Raw genomic sequence first — 18,360 nt, 5'->3', positions numbered from 1 at the left:
CTTTCTTCCAGTAAACCATATATGACTTGAAGACGTATGGACAAGACCTTTTAATATTGTCCAGACCTCTTGTGCTCTAATAGTCTATTCAAAGATGCTGTAGTGTTTCATGTTCACTACACCAGTGGTTCCCAAACTTTCTGTGGCCAAGGCACACCAAAGACCAAGCCAAAATCTCAAGGCACACCTGTGTTCATATCCGGGCAAAATCCCCTCTATAACACAGAGTATCACTGTTACCACTCATTTATTCATTTATTTAGCCTAGTCCTTGTCAGATAGCTATTCTCCTTCACACTAGCAGAGAGCCTTTGTTGTGTCACACTCTTAATATTTCCCACCCTGCGCAAATTATATTGTTCTATTGTTTCTATATTGTCAAATAAGTGTGTAGGACAAAGTACCGATAAAGTAGAGTGCTTCCCTGTGAATCACAACTCACTTTTCACATTGAACAGGTGCTCTTTTATTAAATAAACTAAACGCTTATTATTATTGTTATTTATCTCAAGTATGTGCACGTTTCAGTTGCTTTGCGTATTTATATTCTCTCCGCTTCATGAAAGGCGGAGCTCTGCTTCCTAACCCACACACACACACACACGCGCGCACACACACACACACCTCCAGTCAGAGACAGAGCGGAGGAAAGGTAAGGAGAGAACTTAAAACATCTGCGCCATGCACGGACCTGATCCAGCCCAGGCAGCACCCCGCAGAGCACTAAACCTAGGGGAAACACTGAAGTAAATAAAAAAACATTCATAACCATGAGTACAGTTAAATGCAATAGGCCTAATTGTTTCAAAATCCCACCGCACACCAAGATTTGTCTCACACCGTTTGGGAACCACTGCTTTACACTACTTCATAGGACATTATTTTATGTAACAGCTCATGAAACTACAGCTCTCGCAGGAATAAGCCACCGAACATCTCTGATGCTCTATGAAAGATTGAAAAAATAATTATTGCCTTTTGTCATTGGTTACATTTTATATTCAATTAAATCACACCAGTCTATCTGTAAATGCTGGTTTTCTGTCATAAAATCTCCTTATACTTATTTGTAAAAAGGGCCACCTCTGGCTTTCCTACCCCAAAGAAAATATTTTACTTTCTGCTGCTGCGGCAAGAAGCACACAAGTTTGCCCTTTTAATCATATACACATAATTAGCTAGCAGTAAATACCAAAAATCAGTGCTAAATATGACAAGATTGTTTTTTGTTAATTGATTCTAATCTTTTTTTCTCTTTCAGTGAAATGGACTTCAGAGATCCGATATATGGGTAAGTGTAGACCAACTTGGACAGCCTTAATAAAACTCCCTAAACCATAGTGTAGACAGTTATTACTTGAGTATCAAACACAACTGTCATTGTATAAAAATGGTTGAAGAGACGCTGCTTAACATTTCTATCTTGATTGAGCAAACCATGAATGACTGCACAGCTTTTTGGTCCATGTCTCTTGTCAGAGACGAAAGTATTGCCTATCCAAGTGAGATCATTCATAAAACTGTGTGTAAGGTCTCAATGTTCTTTCTGAACAATCAGTCTGAATCATAGATGTAGTATTAACTTCCAATGAATTTGAACAACTGTAAAAAAATAAATAAAGCATTTGTACACAATTCTGGAAATTAACCAGCAAAATAAAATATTTAGCATTATACTCAATAAACAGCTAAGTAACCTTGTGAGGTATTGTACAATTGCTCAAATGTTTTTCTCCGCAGTGACCCATATGCTGATCCATACTATGACTATGAAATGGAGGCCCTTTGGCGAGGTGGCCAGTATGAAAACTTCAGAGTGCAGTACACAGAAGCTCCTCTTCCTTACCCCTACAGTGTGAGTATCCTCCACAGTCTGCTCAACAACACGAAAAAAAAAATGTCTAAGCATAAAGTCAAAGCAGAGGACAATATGTGATGGTACAGTGGATAGCACAATGACATGAAAACGGTTATACAGACAGTTAATTTATTAAAGACTATTTCTATTTACTCCTGTAGGAGTAGCGCTTAACAAAAAGTGCAGTCACCAGTTCTTATTTCCCCGAAAATACTGAGCCTTTTTCTTTAGAAATAAAACTGTATTTGTGAGTCGTTAGAGTTTAGTGGTAATATATAGGTCTGGGACTTAGTTCCACAGGAAGCCAAAATAGTTTTGAAACTGAACATATTTATTTGACAGGAGCGAGAACGTGATCGGGACCCTCGGGAGAGGCAGCGGGACCGAGAGAGGGAAAGAGATCACCGTGAGAGGGAGCGCCGGCAGAGAGAGAGGGAGAGAGAGCGGGAGCGCGAGAAGGAGAGGATGCGGCGGAAAGAAGAGTGGGAGAGGGACCGAATGAAGCGGGATGAGAAGGAGAGGCCAAGGATGCGTCCTCCTCGAGACGCCAGGGAGAAGAAAGACGAGGACAAACTAAAACCACGTTCTCCCCTCAGCCTGCCACCTAAGTAAGTGAAATTTGAGTTGGCTTCTGGTTTTGATGACATGTTTTGATACACCAGTAAGGAGCCCAGACAGTAAAACCCAGTCATTATGATTTTTATTTTTATTTAACAGTTATGTATTTTGTAATTATTCGGTGTGGTTGACTCAGAGAGGCAAGTGTCACTATTATAGCCTGGAGGATACTGATATCAATACCCTGGATATTTTTTGATATTATTATGAATTATGCTTTTCACCAGAAATATAACTTTTATTTAATCTGAAATCACAGGAAGTCCACTCTACCATAAGCTATAGCTTTAGCTTCACACTGCAACAAAGCGTTTAGGCCCAGTCAAAACAAAACTAGCCTCTTACAGCCGGAGAAAATTAATAGTTTAATACAGTGTTTCCTAATAATAACCTAGACTGTGTAGCCCGAGACCTCGTTGCTTCCTGGGGGGGTCAGACGGGGCTCCCTGCTCTTGGTGTGACTATCAACCATCTACTATTAACTGTCCTCAGTGCGACAGAGGGCTGTTGCGGTGTTGGAAACTTCCCCACACTTTCTTCTGGGGGAATATGCCCCTGGACCCCCCCAGAGCGTCCAAGGTCCACTTACAACAATCTCACAAAGTCGGAAACACTGTAATATAGTGCAATATAAACTGAGCTCTATAGTGAAAGGAAACATAAATGACTTGAATATTTCTTCTTAAAACCAATTATTTTGTAAAAAATTCTAAATATCTAAATTTATGCTTCAAACAATAATGTTTTTTGTTGACGTGGCAGCCATATCAACCACCATGAGTTCAGCACTTAATTTTCCATTGAAAGGGCAATGGTTATAGCCCAAACCTCCAGGTGTCAGGAAGGAAAAGGAAGTTTACACAACACTTGCAATGACTTTTGCAATGGTCATTTGAAATTTGCAATGGATTTATATCTAATTTATTTTAAGGCCTAAAATTCATTAATGTAAAGGTAATCTGATCAAACCCCAACAAATGGGGTTATGTTCTATTTAAAATATACAAGAATGGTAAAGAAGCTTCTGCAATGAACTGATTATATGACAAAACTGACCCCAAAGCTCAATGTAACATAACATAGAATTGCCTTTACACTGCTTTCAGTTGTATTATATTCACAAAATTTAGTTATAAAAAGATTACTTTGTTTTTACCCTAATTGACTAAACAAGTATTGATTATCATCATTCCTCCCACAAAAGACACCATGACATTGTAGTATATGGTGATAAATACTAACATTACTTACTTCCTTGTCAATATACTTCTTTGATTCAGTACTCAGTTTCTTCAGAAGATGATTGTATTTGGATTGTAAAACTACATCAAATAAAGCTGTAAGGAAGAAAAAGAAATGTTGCATAATGGCATTGTTCCCGAAACAGTTTTGAATATAGTAGTTTTTTACTAAATTTTAGCTGTATAATTCTCATATTTTAGTCTCGCTTTATAAGTTCATGTTTAGGTGTTGGTTATAATTTATAAAATACTTGCATACATTTTATACTGCAATAACTATACATGTCATGATTCCAACATTATATCAAAATATATCCAGAGATATTAAATGGATAGCTAAAATGTTGTAGATAATATAGCAAAGTCTTTGGCAGTTGACACATTTAGAAGTTCTGAAATTTTCACATCACCAAAAATAGTTGACAGCAAAGTTATTTTTGTTATTGTAGAACTGCCAGTTTACATGAAAAAACTAACATTATGTTGTTTACTGACCCATTTTATACCTTGTTTACTTTTTACTGAAACAAGACATGAACAATTGTAGATAGAAATTCCAGTTATTGGTTTAAAAAAAAAAAAAATGTATTCCTCTCAATGCGCCATGCAATACTTCAACTTGGTTTGCATTCTTTCAAGCCATCTGTAAAGCTATGTGTATGGAAAAGCAGTAGTTCATATTGGGAAAGTCCATCATTTGGACTAATAACTCAGCCAGTGGTGTCCCACATTACCATTTTCCTGTCACTTGTATTCATAGTCATAAAGTCCAAGCCAACACCCACATTTAGTTGTGTTCATTGATGAGTGAAGTAAAGCACAAAGTGACGTGGAAATCCTTTCAGTTTGAACAACTCATTTCTAGGGATGTGCTCAGTTCCCTGTGATCTAATCGTAGTCATGGTTAAAGAAGAAGAACTGGTTGGACCTATGTAGGGATGTCCCAATACCAGAAATATAGTAGATGCCAATGAAATTCTAGGATTCTCTAGGATATCCAAATAGAGACCACAGTAAAAAACAAAACTGTAAATCCCATGTATTCAACATACACTCCTTTTCATTACTGTTTGCATACTGGTATACCCCTAATTGAAAAATAAAAATGTAAATAAAAGATTTAAGAAATGTACTGTATATATTACAGGATATTGATATACAATAGATGACATCCAATTAAACCATTAATTAAAAAAATTAATCTGTAGAGATACACATTTCCGATATTACCGCGATTGCAGAAGTTACTTCACTGCTTCACATTAGAGGTATATTACCAAATGTTTGGTTTAATGCTATGACAAACTTCTGTATGTTTAACTTTATTTGTGGGAAAATCTATATGTAATATATGTATGTTTGGGTTCTGGTAGGAGCAATTCTGGTTATCAACAAATATTTATTATAATTGATATTAATAAAAGGAAATGATTATCAAAATAATTATTCATTATTATATGTGACATCATTATGTTGCCTCTAGGGCAGGGGTGGGCAAACTTTTTGACTTGCGGGCCACAATGGGTTCTAAAATTTGACAGAGGGGCCGGGCCAGGAGCATTTGGACACGCAATGTAATTTATCAAACCTGGAGATTGCGTCTGTTTTTTATACATTTCAATTGAAGGTGCAAAGTTAAAGAAATCAACATTTACTGGAAAAAGATCAATGGAATCACTTTCAACATTCAAAACATATTATTACCCAACGAAATACTCAAGCTCAATAATTTCTAATTGTTTTAAACCCCGCAAAATAATGGACGGATTGTCCTGAGAGATAGACTGTATTAAATATCCTGCCTGCAGCAGAAACTAGAAAAGGGTCTTTAAATTGAGAGCGATGTGCGGCGTGTTAATTAAGCTACTGTACCGCTGCTGTGCGTAAATGCGCACATTGCTCTTAATTAAAAGACGCTCCTCCAAACTTTCCATATGCATTTTTTTCATAACACAGTAGAGAAACTCACATTTCAGTGGGAACAGTGTTGTTGGTCTCCCTTTTTTGCCAGTGCATCAAAGTCTGGAGTTAGTTTTGTTGTGGCAATTCTCCGGATAGATCTGAGGTGTTGGTCAGTTAACCGGGATCTGTGACGGGCTTTGTTGATGTTCATGACGCTGAAAGTCTGCTCACACACGTAGGTCGAGCCAAACAATGCCAGCATCTTCTGTGCCGTCCTCCGGAGGTTTGGAAATGTGGCTTCGTTAAGTGAAGCGTAAAAGTCATTCAGTTCAAGAGACTTGAACTTCTCCTGTGAGACGGAGTCAGACTGAAGATCGATCAGCTCCAATTGCAGCTCATGCGGTGCTGTTTCGGGGTCTTGTGACAGGGGACAGGACACCAGCTGAAGTGACTTGTCAATTTTTTCAAAATCAGAGAACCGACGGCAGAATTCTCTGTGCATGTCGTCCAGTGATTTGCAGTATTTCTTCACATTTCGGGTGGCCTCTTTCTGCATGGCCAGTGTGGGAAAATGAGCGAAAGATTTGTTTGACATTTGCCTGGAGAATAAAATCAGCTTGGATTTGAAGGCTCTCACATTTGTGTACATGTCGTGCACAAACTGATCTTTCCCCTGCAGCTTAACGTGCAGCTCATTCCTGTGTGACAATATGTCCACAGCAAACGCAAAGTCACAAAGCCAGTTCGTGTCGGTCAGCTCAGAATTCGTCGGATTTCCCCATTTGCTCCAAAAACGAGCGAATCTCCTCTTTGAGCTCCCACACTCGTTGACACACTTTCCCCCAAACTTAACCAGCGGACACGAGAGTGGTAAAGTAAGTCCTGGAGATCCGCATCGGTTTCCTCTAGGAACGTAATGAACTGACGGTGATTAAGTCCCCTTGCTCATATGAAGTTAACGAGTTTTACAACTGGATCCAAGACATGATTAAGCTGCAATACAGACTTACACAGAGATTCTTGATGAATGATGCAGTGAAGAAAAATAACATCCTGGTCAGGGTTTTCTTCTTTCACTTTATCCTGGATTCTTTTCAGCAGCCCGACGTTTTTTCCAGTTAAATTTGGCGATCCATCCGTGGTGACACTGGCAAGTTTACTCCAGGGCAGCTTCATTCTCTCGATGACAGCAGACACCTGTTCATATAAGTCCTCTCCTCGCGTTTTCCCCTTCAGCGATTCCATGCTCAAAAGCTCCTCCGTTATCTCAAAACTGTCATTAATCCCTCGGATAAAAATTAGGAGCTGAGCAGTGTCTTTATGTCGTTACTTTCATCCAGTGCTAGTGAATATAACTTAAAGGACTCCGCCTTTTTGTTTAACTCGCTGACTATATCTTCATCAAGCAGTTCCACTCGGCGGGCCGGATTAAAAAGCCTAATGGGCCGTATATGGCCCGCGGGCCGTAGTTTGCCCATGTCTGCTCTAGGGGAACCAACTTTGTAACAAAGTAAAACGATAGTGAGTCAATGTAGTCTCATAAAATAGTTTTAATAATAGTCTTTGTTGTTACAGCGTTTTGATGTTCGAGTTGTTGTTTGTTACAGCTCAATCAGCGGCGGCGTGCTTTCAGCTGGTCGCTGCAACACTATTGTTGGAGACCCTTCATGGCACTGACAGGGTCCGTTGAGAAAGAGGACTGGGAGAAAAGAGAGTACACAACGCTGAGTTTACGGTTTTGTTGATCCGGTGACGTCATGGGTCAACAGCTACAGCAGGGGTGGCCAACCCGTGGCTCTCAAGCCGTGCGCAGCTCTTTGAACAGTTTCATGCGGCTCTTCAGTTCATATCGAATTTTATTTGTGTGTAGGCTACGTGTGTGCATGTGTGGTGTCAGTATGAGAGCATGACAGCGCATCTAATTGTGATGTGGCCCAAGTGCAGTGAACCAATCACCTTCGAGGGGGGAAAAAACCTATCGTAGAGTAAACACTATCTGACCATCTGAGTTCGATCCTAAAATTGCAGGGAAAAATGCACAGCTAAGCGAAAATATGAAGACTAACATAGGACGTTTTTAGTAGAGTGGGTGAGTTCATATTCATATAAAAATGCTGCCTGACCTAGTGCAAAGTGTATTTGTATCTTCAAAAGGGAGAATTAGCGCATTTCCCCTCTCTGCTAAAAGCAAGCGGACAAGCCACCGGTGCCACCCTGAGAAAGCAAACAGCCCGATATGCAACATTGGTTGAAACCCTGTACGAAAACTTTGCGACCCGGTTCCATGATCTACAGCTGAAAAGGTCACAGATTCCGTTCCTCGTCGACCCTTTTAATGCTGAGACGGACTGCGCTCAAGCTACTATCAATGTTTGGGTCAACAACGTCTGTGAGTCGGTGTTTTCTACCCTGAAACACGTGAAATGAAAGTATCGATCTGTTCGGACTGAAACACATGTGAAATAATTGCTTGGAGTGACCACAACGGAATACAAGCCAGATTTGAGGAGGATTGTTCGAGGCAAGGAATGTCAGAAGTCCCACTAATTTAAAGAAGCAACATGCACATTTTTCTCCTGAGAGTTTGTGTGTGTGATAGTGCACATAATGTTCATTGTTGATAATAACTGGCCTCTGAATACTGGTAGGAGAGGTTCAATTCTGTGTGTGTGCGTGTGCGCGCAGTTGGTTTTAGGTTTTCATTTTGTCTGTGTGAGAGAGAGGGGAGGAAGAGAGTAAGGGAGCACAGAGAAAGGCTGAAAACAAAAGAGAGAAGGAGAGGGGGGGGTGGCATCTGTGACTGTGTATGATGTGGCTCTTTGCAGTAGCATAGTAACATTTTTGGCTCTTAACCTCTGACTGGTTGGCCACCCCTGGGCTACAGTAACCAATCGCTACTGTACATTGAGTCCTCAGTCGGAGATTAGGGCCCTTCCTAATGCAGACACAGAAAGTGGTTTAGGGTTTTTTCACACGGAGGTTCTTGTGAGATTGAGATCCAGGGCTGAGTCACTATGATGTGAGTCCCAACATATATAATCACCTAACAATAACATTTGATCTGCACATAAATTCACCAAAAACTTTTCATATTCACTTAAAGAAAGGATATCCCACAAGTTAACCATGAATGTTAAATAAGTTTACCATACCCAAATTGGAGAGACATGACTGTAAATAGTTGTGAATATGTTCAAATGTTTGTATTTTAACTATTCATGTCTTTCTTTAACTTCAACTTCCTGAAGCCTGTATTCTCTGTGACACTTTAAAAAAAATTCCAACACCTGCTTTAACATAAAAATCAAACGTTGATATAAAGTTCATGCAAAGTTAAACATCAGATTACGTCCACTAAGCCTGCATTAACAAGACTGGTTTATGCTTTTCCAGAAGGTTCCTCAGGCAGAATCATTAAACCTACAAAGGACTGCAAACTTTTGTTGTACTCTTTAGGCCTCAAGGGGTTTATTTGCCCTGCTTCCCTCTTTTCATTCCTTCCTCAAATTACACATTTTGTTGATAAGAAAAAATGTCTGAGTGCTAAAAATAGCTCCCTGTTGTGATTCTTTTTTTTTAGCTCTCTGAGTTGTGCTCTGAGGTCACTCGTTTGCTCTTGCTTCATACCTGCGGAGTTTCTCATTCACTAGGGGTTATGTGCCTTTTATGTACTTGCATTGTGTATGTACATATATAAGGAAGCCCACTCATTAATGGTGGTTGAGCAGATGATTTTGTAATTTCAAGTATGTTTCCCTGTTCCAGATGGATGATAGTGATACTCCTCATGCAAATTATACTGCCTAGCCTCTGCCTAAACCAGCAATGCATCAAACATTACTTCAAAGTTTCTGTAATACAGGAAAGTGAAATTCACAGTATCCACTCGTGTTAATTTCCTCCAACAAATGTTTAGATACACCCTTGAAGATAAACATTTAAATCTTGGTGTCTTTTTCGTATAAATAAACATTTGCCTCTCTACTTGGGAATATCCAATACATGTTGATTGTAAATGTTGTAGTTTTGGATTATCCAGTGGTTAATTGCAAATCAGCTCCCATATACAGGATGTCTGTCATGTCAGCAGGTTATTACTATTAATCCTTTGCGCTAGGGTTGGGTGACATACCGTATACCTGATAATTAATCAGCTGGAAATGAATCCCCTCCCAGAAAGCAGTATTATGTCGACGCAGTGGACGAATCAAAGAAACGAGTCGTTTCCTCATCTTTGTCGCTATCAAAGCGTGAAGTCACACGGAGCGTACAGCCCCCAATGCCACAGTAAAGACACAGATATCTGAGCTCCTTGTGAAGATTATAAGAGAGCAGAGATATTTACACTCTGAGTCTTACATTCCGAGTCTCAGCAGTCTGACAGGCCAGAGTAATACATGCACAGTAAATGTATCAGTTCTAGAAGAGAGATATACACTGATCAGCCATAACATTATGACCACTGACGGGTGAAGTGAATAACATTGATTATCTCGTTATAATGGCACCTGTCAGTGGGTGGAATATGTTAGGCAGCAAGTGGACACTTTGTCCTCAAAGTTGATGTGTTGGAAGCAGGAAAAATGGGCAAGCGTGAGGATGTGAACGACTTTGACAAGGGCCAAATTGTGATGGCTAGACACATGGATCAGAACATCTCCAAAACTGCAGCTCTTGTGGGGTGTTCCTGGTCTGCAGTTGTCAGTACCTACCAAAAGTGGTCCAAGGAAAGAACCAGTGAATGGGTGGCCAAAGCTCATTGATGCGTGTGGGGAGCGAAGGCTGGCCCGTGTGGTCGGATCCATCAGAAGAGCTACTGTAGCTCAAATGGCTGAACAAGTTAATGGTGGTTCTGTTAGAAAGGTGTCATAACACACACAGGATGCCTGTGTCCACCACCGAAAGCGCCTACAATGGGCACGTGAGCATCAGAACTGGACCACGGAGCAATGGAAGAAGGTGGCCTGGTCTGATGAATCACGTTTTCTTTTACATGTGAATGCCGGGGTGCGTGTGCGTCACATACCTGGGCAAAACATGGCACCAAGATGCACTATGGGAAGAAGGATCGCTGGTGGAGGCGGTGTGATGCTTTGGGCATTCTTCTACTGTGAAACCTTGGGTCCTGCCATTCATGTGGATGTTAATTTGACACGTACCACCTACCTAAACATTGTTGCAGACCAAGTACACCCCTTCATGGAAACGGTATTCCCTAATGGCAGTGGCATCTTTCAGCAGGATAATGCACCCTGCCACGCTGCAACAATGGTTCAGCAATGGTTTGAGGAACACGACAACGAGTTCAAGGTGTTTACTTGGCCTGCAAATTCCCCAGATCCCAATCAAGTATCTATGGGATGTGCTGGATAAACAAGTCATAACCAAATTGTTCCCAGTGATGCCCAAGTGGTAGGTCTTGTGTGCACAGACTGTGCACTTGCTATTTTGGTTCATGTGCAGCAGTGCAAAAGAGTTGGGTGAAGGTAAATATAGATCAGAGGGTGTGGTAATTAATAAATATACTCTCAACAAGTCACATTACTGTTGTCATTGCTCTGAAACAGCTGAGCAAATCATAATGATGCTTTATTACAGCAGCTTAATGAAGAGTTGGCTTTTCAAGGGAAAGCATATCATTGTCTGTGTGATTATTTTGTTATTTGCAAGTGATTTAATCAAGGCAAACACTTTGGGTGAACAACATATACTTTAAGAATTGCTCATAATTCTTTATTAGATAAATGCACATTGATTTAAAAAAGTTTTTAGCACATTAAATGTTATAAAATAAAAGCAATCTGCTCAGTTAAAAAAAATATATACATTTGCAAATGAAGTGCCTAATAAAAAATTGTTTGAGACTTAGAATGACACAGAAGAAATGCTCTGGTACATCCTGTTTATCCAAAATGAGTAGATTGATCATCGTTGCAATCTTCTCAGCAGGCCAATAGAGCCTCCCTCAAACAAGGAGGTTCTTCCAGTCATGAGGCGACCAGATGAATGGAAAGACCCATGGCGTCGGTCCAAATCCCCCAGAAGGCGCCCTGGGCTGGGCTCCCCACCCCGAGGCCGCCGGCGACATCGGCCCTCAGGCTCCTCCGTCTCTATGTCAAACTCCTCCAGGTAGGAACTCCTCCTTCAAGTCAGGATATCCTGTGTCATCATGATGGGGAAATAAGTTTTTATGGGTTGAAAAACAAGCAGCATTGACATTACCCTGCTGCATACAATTATTTTTGTTACCTTCCCAACAAATGTGAATTTAGCCTAAAATGGCATCACATGTTGGTTTCACATACAGTTCTACATACACAGACGCCTAAACACGCGTTTGTTTTCTTTCTTTTAAGATAATTATTTGGGGGTTACACACACACACACACACACACACACACACACACACACACACACAGAGAGAGAGCAAATGGTTGAAGAGCAGCTTATAATATACTTTGGGTATGACGTTTGTAGGTATTTGAGTCCCCCATAAGAGGTTAACCGCAGACGCATACAACATTTAAGAGCGTTAAATTACAAGTTTATCCTGCAAATGTGGACACATTTGGGAAGTTCTGTTGATTTTGTAACTTCAATAATGTGTGTTGGGGTTGTTTTTTTCCACACAGGACTACACCATTTGTGGGTGAGCACTGGGATTACATTACAGTTAATTATATAGAAAATATCCTGTGCGTACATGGATATTATTATTTTTTCTCCTTTCCTTTCCTCCGCTCTCTCTCTGACTCTAGGTGTGTGCGCACATGTGTTTGTGTCGGGAGCAAAGCCCCGCCCTTCGCAAATCAAAGCTCAAAATTGTCTGCGAGCCATATGGCGTCATCGAAAGAGCCATAGGTTCCCGACCCCTGCTCTAAGCTATCTATTGACACCTAATTTGAGCAAATAGGAGCTTCCATGCCATCTCTACAGCCTGCAAAAGCCAATGAGTGTCAATTTGATAAGGAAGTGCCAGCCCCTCTTCTTTTGTTTACAGACCGAGCCAATAGCAACCGAGTCTCCCGATGAGTGGCGTATCGTGTAGCCAATGAAGACAATATGCTGCTTCAATTGTTTGTTTGTTTTACAAAAAAACTTCATTTATTCTATTCTATTCAATTTCAGAAAAAAATACAAAAAAAGCACAAATATTACAAAAAAATGTGTTTATACTTCACTTACTCTGTCATTACTACTGTCAAGGATATTTATCACTCACAACATTGTGGTATGAAACAGAGATGAATCAATCAAACACAGATATAGTTGATTAATTATTTTGTTGCGCAACAAACAAATAATTGGAACACTACCTGCTTCACAGCATACAATCGTGTAGAACAGGGGTGTCAAACTCAAATACAGACTGGGCCAAAATTTAAAACTGAACAAAGCCGTGGGCCAAGGTTGAACAAATTAACCTTTTAATAGGGACCCAAACAAGTTTTGCATTGAATATTGAACAAGCAAGGCTTATATAACTTTATAGTGACATGCAAAATCGAGTTTCAAATAATAATAATAATAATAATTAAAAAATATCAATGGCATATCAAATAAAATTTAAATAAAAATTGAATGCCTCTTTTCTATTTGCAACCTTCTGAGGTAAATATCAAAATAAACTTTTTCCACAGGCTAATACATTTGAAAATAAAATAACAATAATGAATGAATCAAACATTCAAGCCTTGAAGTAGCAAGAGAAAGTGCATGAATAAAACGTTAATTATTGCTCAGTTTGCTACACTGATTTGCTTTAACACTAAATATGGAACAAGCAACGCTTATATAACTTAATAGTGCAAAATCAACTTTCAAAAAACGAACGAAAAAACATCAATGGTATATTAAATAAAATTTAAATAAAAAATGGAATGCCTCTTTTCTATTTGCAGCCTTCTGAGGTAAATATCAACATTAACTTTTTCCACAGGCTAATAAATTTGAAAACAAAATAACAATGAATAAATCAACCATTCAGGCCTTTTTACTGCTCAGTTTGTGACACACTGATCTAATCTGATGTGCCCAAGCCAGATACCGGGCATCTTTTCTTGGATACTAGTTCATTAATGTCGGGGTTCAGGCTTTGAGCTGAGGCAACCTTCATTATCGAACGATGGTGTTCATCAGTCAGACGTATCCTGTGAGACGTTTTCTTCATCTTCATTGAGGAGAAAAGTTGCTCACATAGATAAGTGCTGCCGAACATGGAGAGCAATTGAGCAGCTTGGGTGCGGAGCTGAGGCATTGTGTCAGGGATGAATTGTGGAAACTGTGCGGCGCCAACAGCATCATACTTTGACTTCAGCGTGTCATCACACTGGAGTTCAATCAGCTCCATTTGGAGGTTAGTTCCCAAAAGCTCCTCCGTAACACACAGATTTGAGTCGACACCGCGGATGAAGACTGACAGCTGCGCAGTATCAGACGCGTCAGTGCTCTCGTCCACAGCAAGGGAAAAAGAAACAAAATCTTTTCCCTTTTCCATCAGCTGGTCATGCAGATTGGTGGCAAGATCACATGTGCGCTCAGCTATTGTGTTCCTGCTCAGGCTTACGTTTGAAAAGGCCTGCTTTTTCTCTGGGCACACTTGGTCACAAACTTTCAGCATGCACTTTTTAACAAACTCTCCCTCATTAAAGGGTCGGGTTGATTTGGCGATTTCTTCTGCCACGATATAATTTGCCTTTACAGCAGCCTCATTTTGTGCTGTGACTTTTTTGAACATATTCTGTTGTGAAACCAAACCTCTTTTCATCTCCTCTACTTTCTGGCTCCTTTGAGTCGTGTCCAGGTCCTTGTACTTGTCCTGGTGTTTCGTTTCATAGTGTCGCCTAATGTTGTACTCCTTAGTTACCGACACGTTGGCTCCACAAACGAGACAAACAGGTCTGTCTTTTACATATATAAACAGATATTCTGTCTCCCACCTGTCCAGAAAAGTTCTGTTTTCTGCCTTCCTTTTCGACATTTTTGGTAGGGGTAACACAGTGACACTGACAGTTGTAGAATGAGGCCGCAGCACGTCTGGGAGAGAGACACGGGGAGGCGGGGTGAGCCGGCCGGCTTTCAGCAGAAGCGTTGAGCAAGAACACGGATCGCTACTGACACAGAGGAGAGAGCATGGCTGGCGCGCCAAAACAACAGCAGAGCATTATGTGATTTGTAGTATTAGCGGTGAATGCGGTGAATGCGGTGTTACAGCGGCATCGCCGCTGTATAATACCGGCGGGCCAGCTCTAATGTTAATTTGATATTGCCTCAAGGGCCAAATGAAATTACACGGCGGGCCAAATTTGGCCCGCGGGCCAGAGTTTGACACCCATGGTGTAGAGTCCCAACTGACAAAGAGAATCTGATCCTTAAATAGGAGTACTGAATGAACGCACACACTTTGTAATGCATGAACCTTTCAACATACCCACATTCCATTGCCCCAGACTCATGGTGCCAAGGAAATCTAATCAGATGTCAAAGGTCACTAAGTCATGACCTTTGAGGGGTTTAACTGCCTTGGGGCATGGATCTCATGTCAACACATGTCCTGTTATGCACATCTGGTATGGATTCATACAATAGGGCCCCTATTTGTAAACTTAATGAATAAGACATTTTTCATTATATATTATCTTAACACTACTGACAGGGAATATGGGTATATAATAGTTATTTATTGCCTTTTTGTCTATAAATATTATAATATCTCCAAATTGCTCAGCTTGGAAACGCCTGGTGTTGCCCTTAGAAAAACCTGTCTAACATGTTGTGTTTTTGTTCTGAAATTTGAACCTGAACTAGGTAATACTTGATGCTATGTTCCTATTGTGTTTTCCAGCTCTTACCTACCAGCTATAGTCATCTTCAGGCATCTTTTTCAACAAAATAATTCAGGCGGAGTTTATTTTCTTCAAATTCAGTATATTCAGACCACTATTACTCGAGTACTGTACTTTAATACAAATGTAAGGTACTTTACTTGAGTATTCTTTTGTTCTGCTTCGTTATACTTGTACTCCACTACATCTCAGACACAAACCTCCTCCTGGCAGCTGGGAGGACGAGGAGAAGTGGTGCAGGGGTTTTCTCATTTCTGCCACTTTGAATGTAATTTAATAAACAAACTATAAAACAGGAACAAGTCTGTAATATCTACAAGAAAGTCAGCAGCTGTACTTCTTCTCCCTCTGTACTGAGGCAAACTGCAGCTACAGTGACTCACTATCACCTCTAGAGGAACAAGTGGTATTTCAGACTGGACGGAGCGCAGCTAGCTTTTAGCATGCTAACTTCAGTAGATATCTCTGCAACACAGAGACGTCTTTGACATAACGTCATCACTGTTACCTCTTCACACTCTGTTGATAATAGTAGTTCATTGTCTTAATGTTATAAGTGGCATATCTTACACATTTAACCTCTTTAATGCATCAATAATTATTATACAATATGTTATTATGGTATGGGCCATTCTCCATAATGATTACTATTACTAATGGTATTTTAATTATATTTTAATATTACTTCTGTACTTGTACTTAAAGGGCCTACGAAATTATATTTCGTCAGTGTTATCGGGCTTGGTATATGATAGAGGTTGCATATCTATTGTGAAATGTGCCATATATATATTTTTAATATTGATGTATTCGTAATGAATCACCATCACAGCATAAAAATGACTTCCGCTAACAACAATCGATCGCTGCGCCTAGAGCATCCCCTTCGGCAATGTTCGGGCGATGACGTCACAAGTAGAATACAGCCGCCGCCAGTGTTCGTCTGCGTTGAAGCGTCCAGCAAAGACTGCTGTCAATTATTACGAGAAAGAATGAACAATCGATCACCAAGGATAATTGTGAAGCGATGTGTTGTATGGGGATGTGGGGCCGTCTCCAAATCTAGCTTTCTGTGGCCAAAATATAATAAAATGTTGCGTTTATGGACAAGACAAGTGTGGCGATGAAACCGATGATTTGTGGAAAGCACTTTGAGAGATCGTGTTTCGAACAACTATGCTCGCCAAGGAAATGAGATGCAAAAAGAATTTAAAACTGAACGCAGATGCTGTGCCTACAATACTGCCGAGACCCCAGCCAGCACAAGCCAGCATGCCGATTCAAACACGTCCGCCGGTGCAGAGTCCTCCACCAAAGAGACGACGAAATGCATTCGCCAAAAGGGAGAGAGCAAAGGTAAGCCGTGCTACTTGTTTACTGTATTTATTGTTTCAAGCATAAAGCCATAATCGGTCTAGGCCTACTGTATGTAACGAGTTTACACCAGTTCCTAGCCAATATCTGTGTTATTGTTTGTAGTATTAATAACTTTAGCTAATTACACTTCATTAGCTTAATTAAGTATAGATTCAATGTTTATAACAGGCTTCCCCATTTTATTCTGTAGTTTCAGCAAAAGCGTGAGTCTATTTAACTTTTAACTATCACCCTATTATTACAGAGGTATTGAAACATTGGTGAATGAAGCCACTGACAGAACTGAGGATACCTGTATGATCAGCGACCATCTATTGGACATCCACACTGGGGAGGAAGCTGTGTGTACACCAGTAAGTATACAGACTGTACGTCATCTGTACATTACAGTTGTAGTACCAGTAGACCTGCACATGAAAGTGTTAAAAATACAATCAGCAAGTATGTACATAATTCATATATTTGTTTAATTTGATATCATTGCTCTCTCAACCACATCTTTTATTATGAATGTTATTAGATATTTTCTTTACGCAGACATGTATAAACATGCAATACAATTTCAAGCTGGTTTGAAAGGTTTATTAGTAAAGTTGTGTTTTGTACATTTCAGACATGTCAGAATGAAATTGCTTTGCAGACTGATCCCCCTCCACGGATACACCACAAGTCCATGCAGGCGCTGACCACTGGTCAGTGAGCTGGACTGCCCGTTCCAATCAAGTTGTTGTTCCCAAGGTCAGCTCATATTAATCTATATATATATATATATATATATATTATATAGAATAGAGAGAGAGAGAGATATAGATAGATATAAGATAGATAGAAGAGAGAGATATAGGATAGAAGAAGAGAGAGATAGAGAGAGAGAAGAGAGAGGAGATAATAGATAAGAGATATAGAAGATGAGATATATATAGAGCTATATTTTTATATAGATAAGAGGAGAGGGATATAGATAGATTTTATATTATAAAATAGATATATTTTATATATATATAGGGGATATATATTTATATATAGATATATATATTTTATATCTATTTTTATATATATATAATATATACTATATATATTAGATTATTTTTATATATATAGAGATATATATTTTATATCATTTTTATATAATATATATATTTTATATATAAAAATAGTATATATTTTATATCTATTTTTATATATATATATATATATATATATATATATATATATATATATATATATATATATAATAAATAAATAAATAAATTAAATTAAATATTAATTAATTAATGCTTGATTATAAAACATATTTTTTTGCAGAGTATGTTACTGAACTCTTGACCAAGAGTCAATGCTTTGTGCCAAGACAATGTTGATGATGAACCTTTCGAAGTCCCAGATCCACTCAGCAGTCGGTGGAAGAACCAAACCAGAGGGATGCTGTTGTGCTGTATAGAAGCAGATTCAATCACTGAACTGACATTGTGTTTTGTTATTGACTCTAATAAAGTGCTGATACTTGAATGACGTGTAG

At 39.4% G+C, this 18,360-nt stretch overlaps 1 protein-coding gene across 10 annotated transcripts in view; it reads left to right on the top strand.

Annotated features, from left to right (window-relative positions):
• The window catches only part of zc3h18 (zinc finger CCCH-type containing 18), a 45,775-nt gene that overhangs the window by 5,072 nt on the left and 22,343 nt on the right, over window positions 1-18,360 (top strand). For 8 of the 10 annotated variants that reach the window (XM_029432980.1, XM_029432984.1, XM_029432987.1 and 5 more), the window contains exons 7-10: window positions 1,262-1,291; window positions 1,741-1,855; window positions 2,201-2,466; window positions 11,566-11,748. In XM_029432980.1, the coding sequence (XP_029288840.1) occupies window positions 1,262-1,291; window positions 1,741-1,855; window positions 2,201-2,466; window positions 11,566-11,748 (594 nt within the window). The remainder of the gene's footprint in view (window positions 1-1,261; window positions 1,292-1,740; window positions 1,856-2,200; window positions 2,467-11,565; window positions 11,749-18,360) is intronic. The other 2 variants (XM_029432982.1, XM_029432988.1) reach the window with 2 other exon arrangements.

The sequence above is a fragment of the Cottoperca gobio genome, chromosome 6 (assembly GCF_900634415.1).
Source record: "Cottoperca gobio chromosome 6, fCotGob3.1, whole genome shotgun sequence".
NCBI classification, from domain to species: Eukaryota; Metazoa; Chordata; class Actinopteri; order Perciformes; family Bovichtidae; genus Cottoperca; species Cottoperca gobio.
This window is presented reverse-complemented; position numbering and strand designations above follow the sequence as displayed.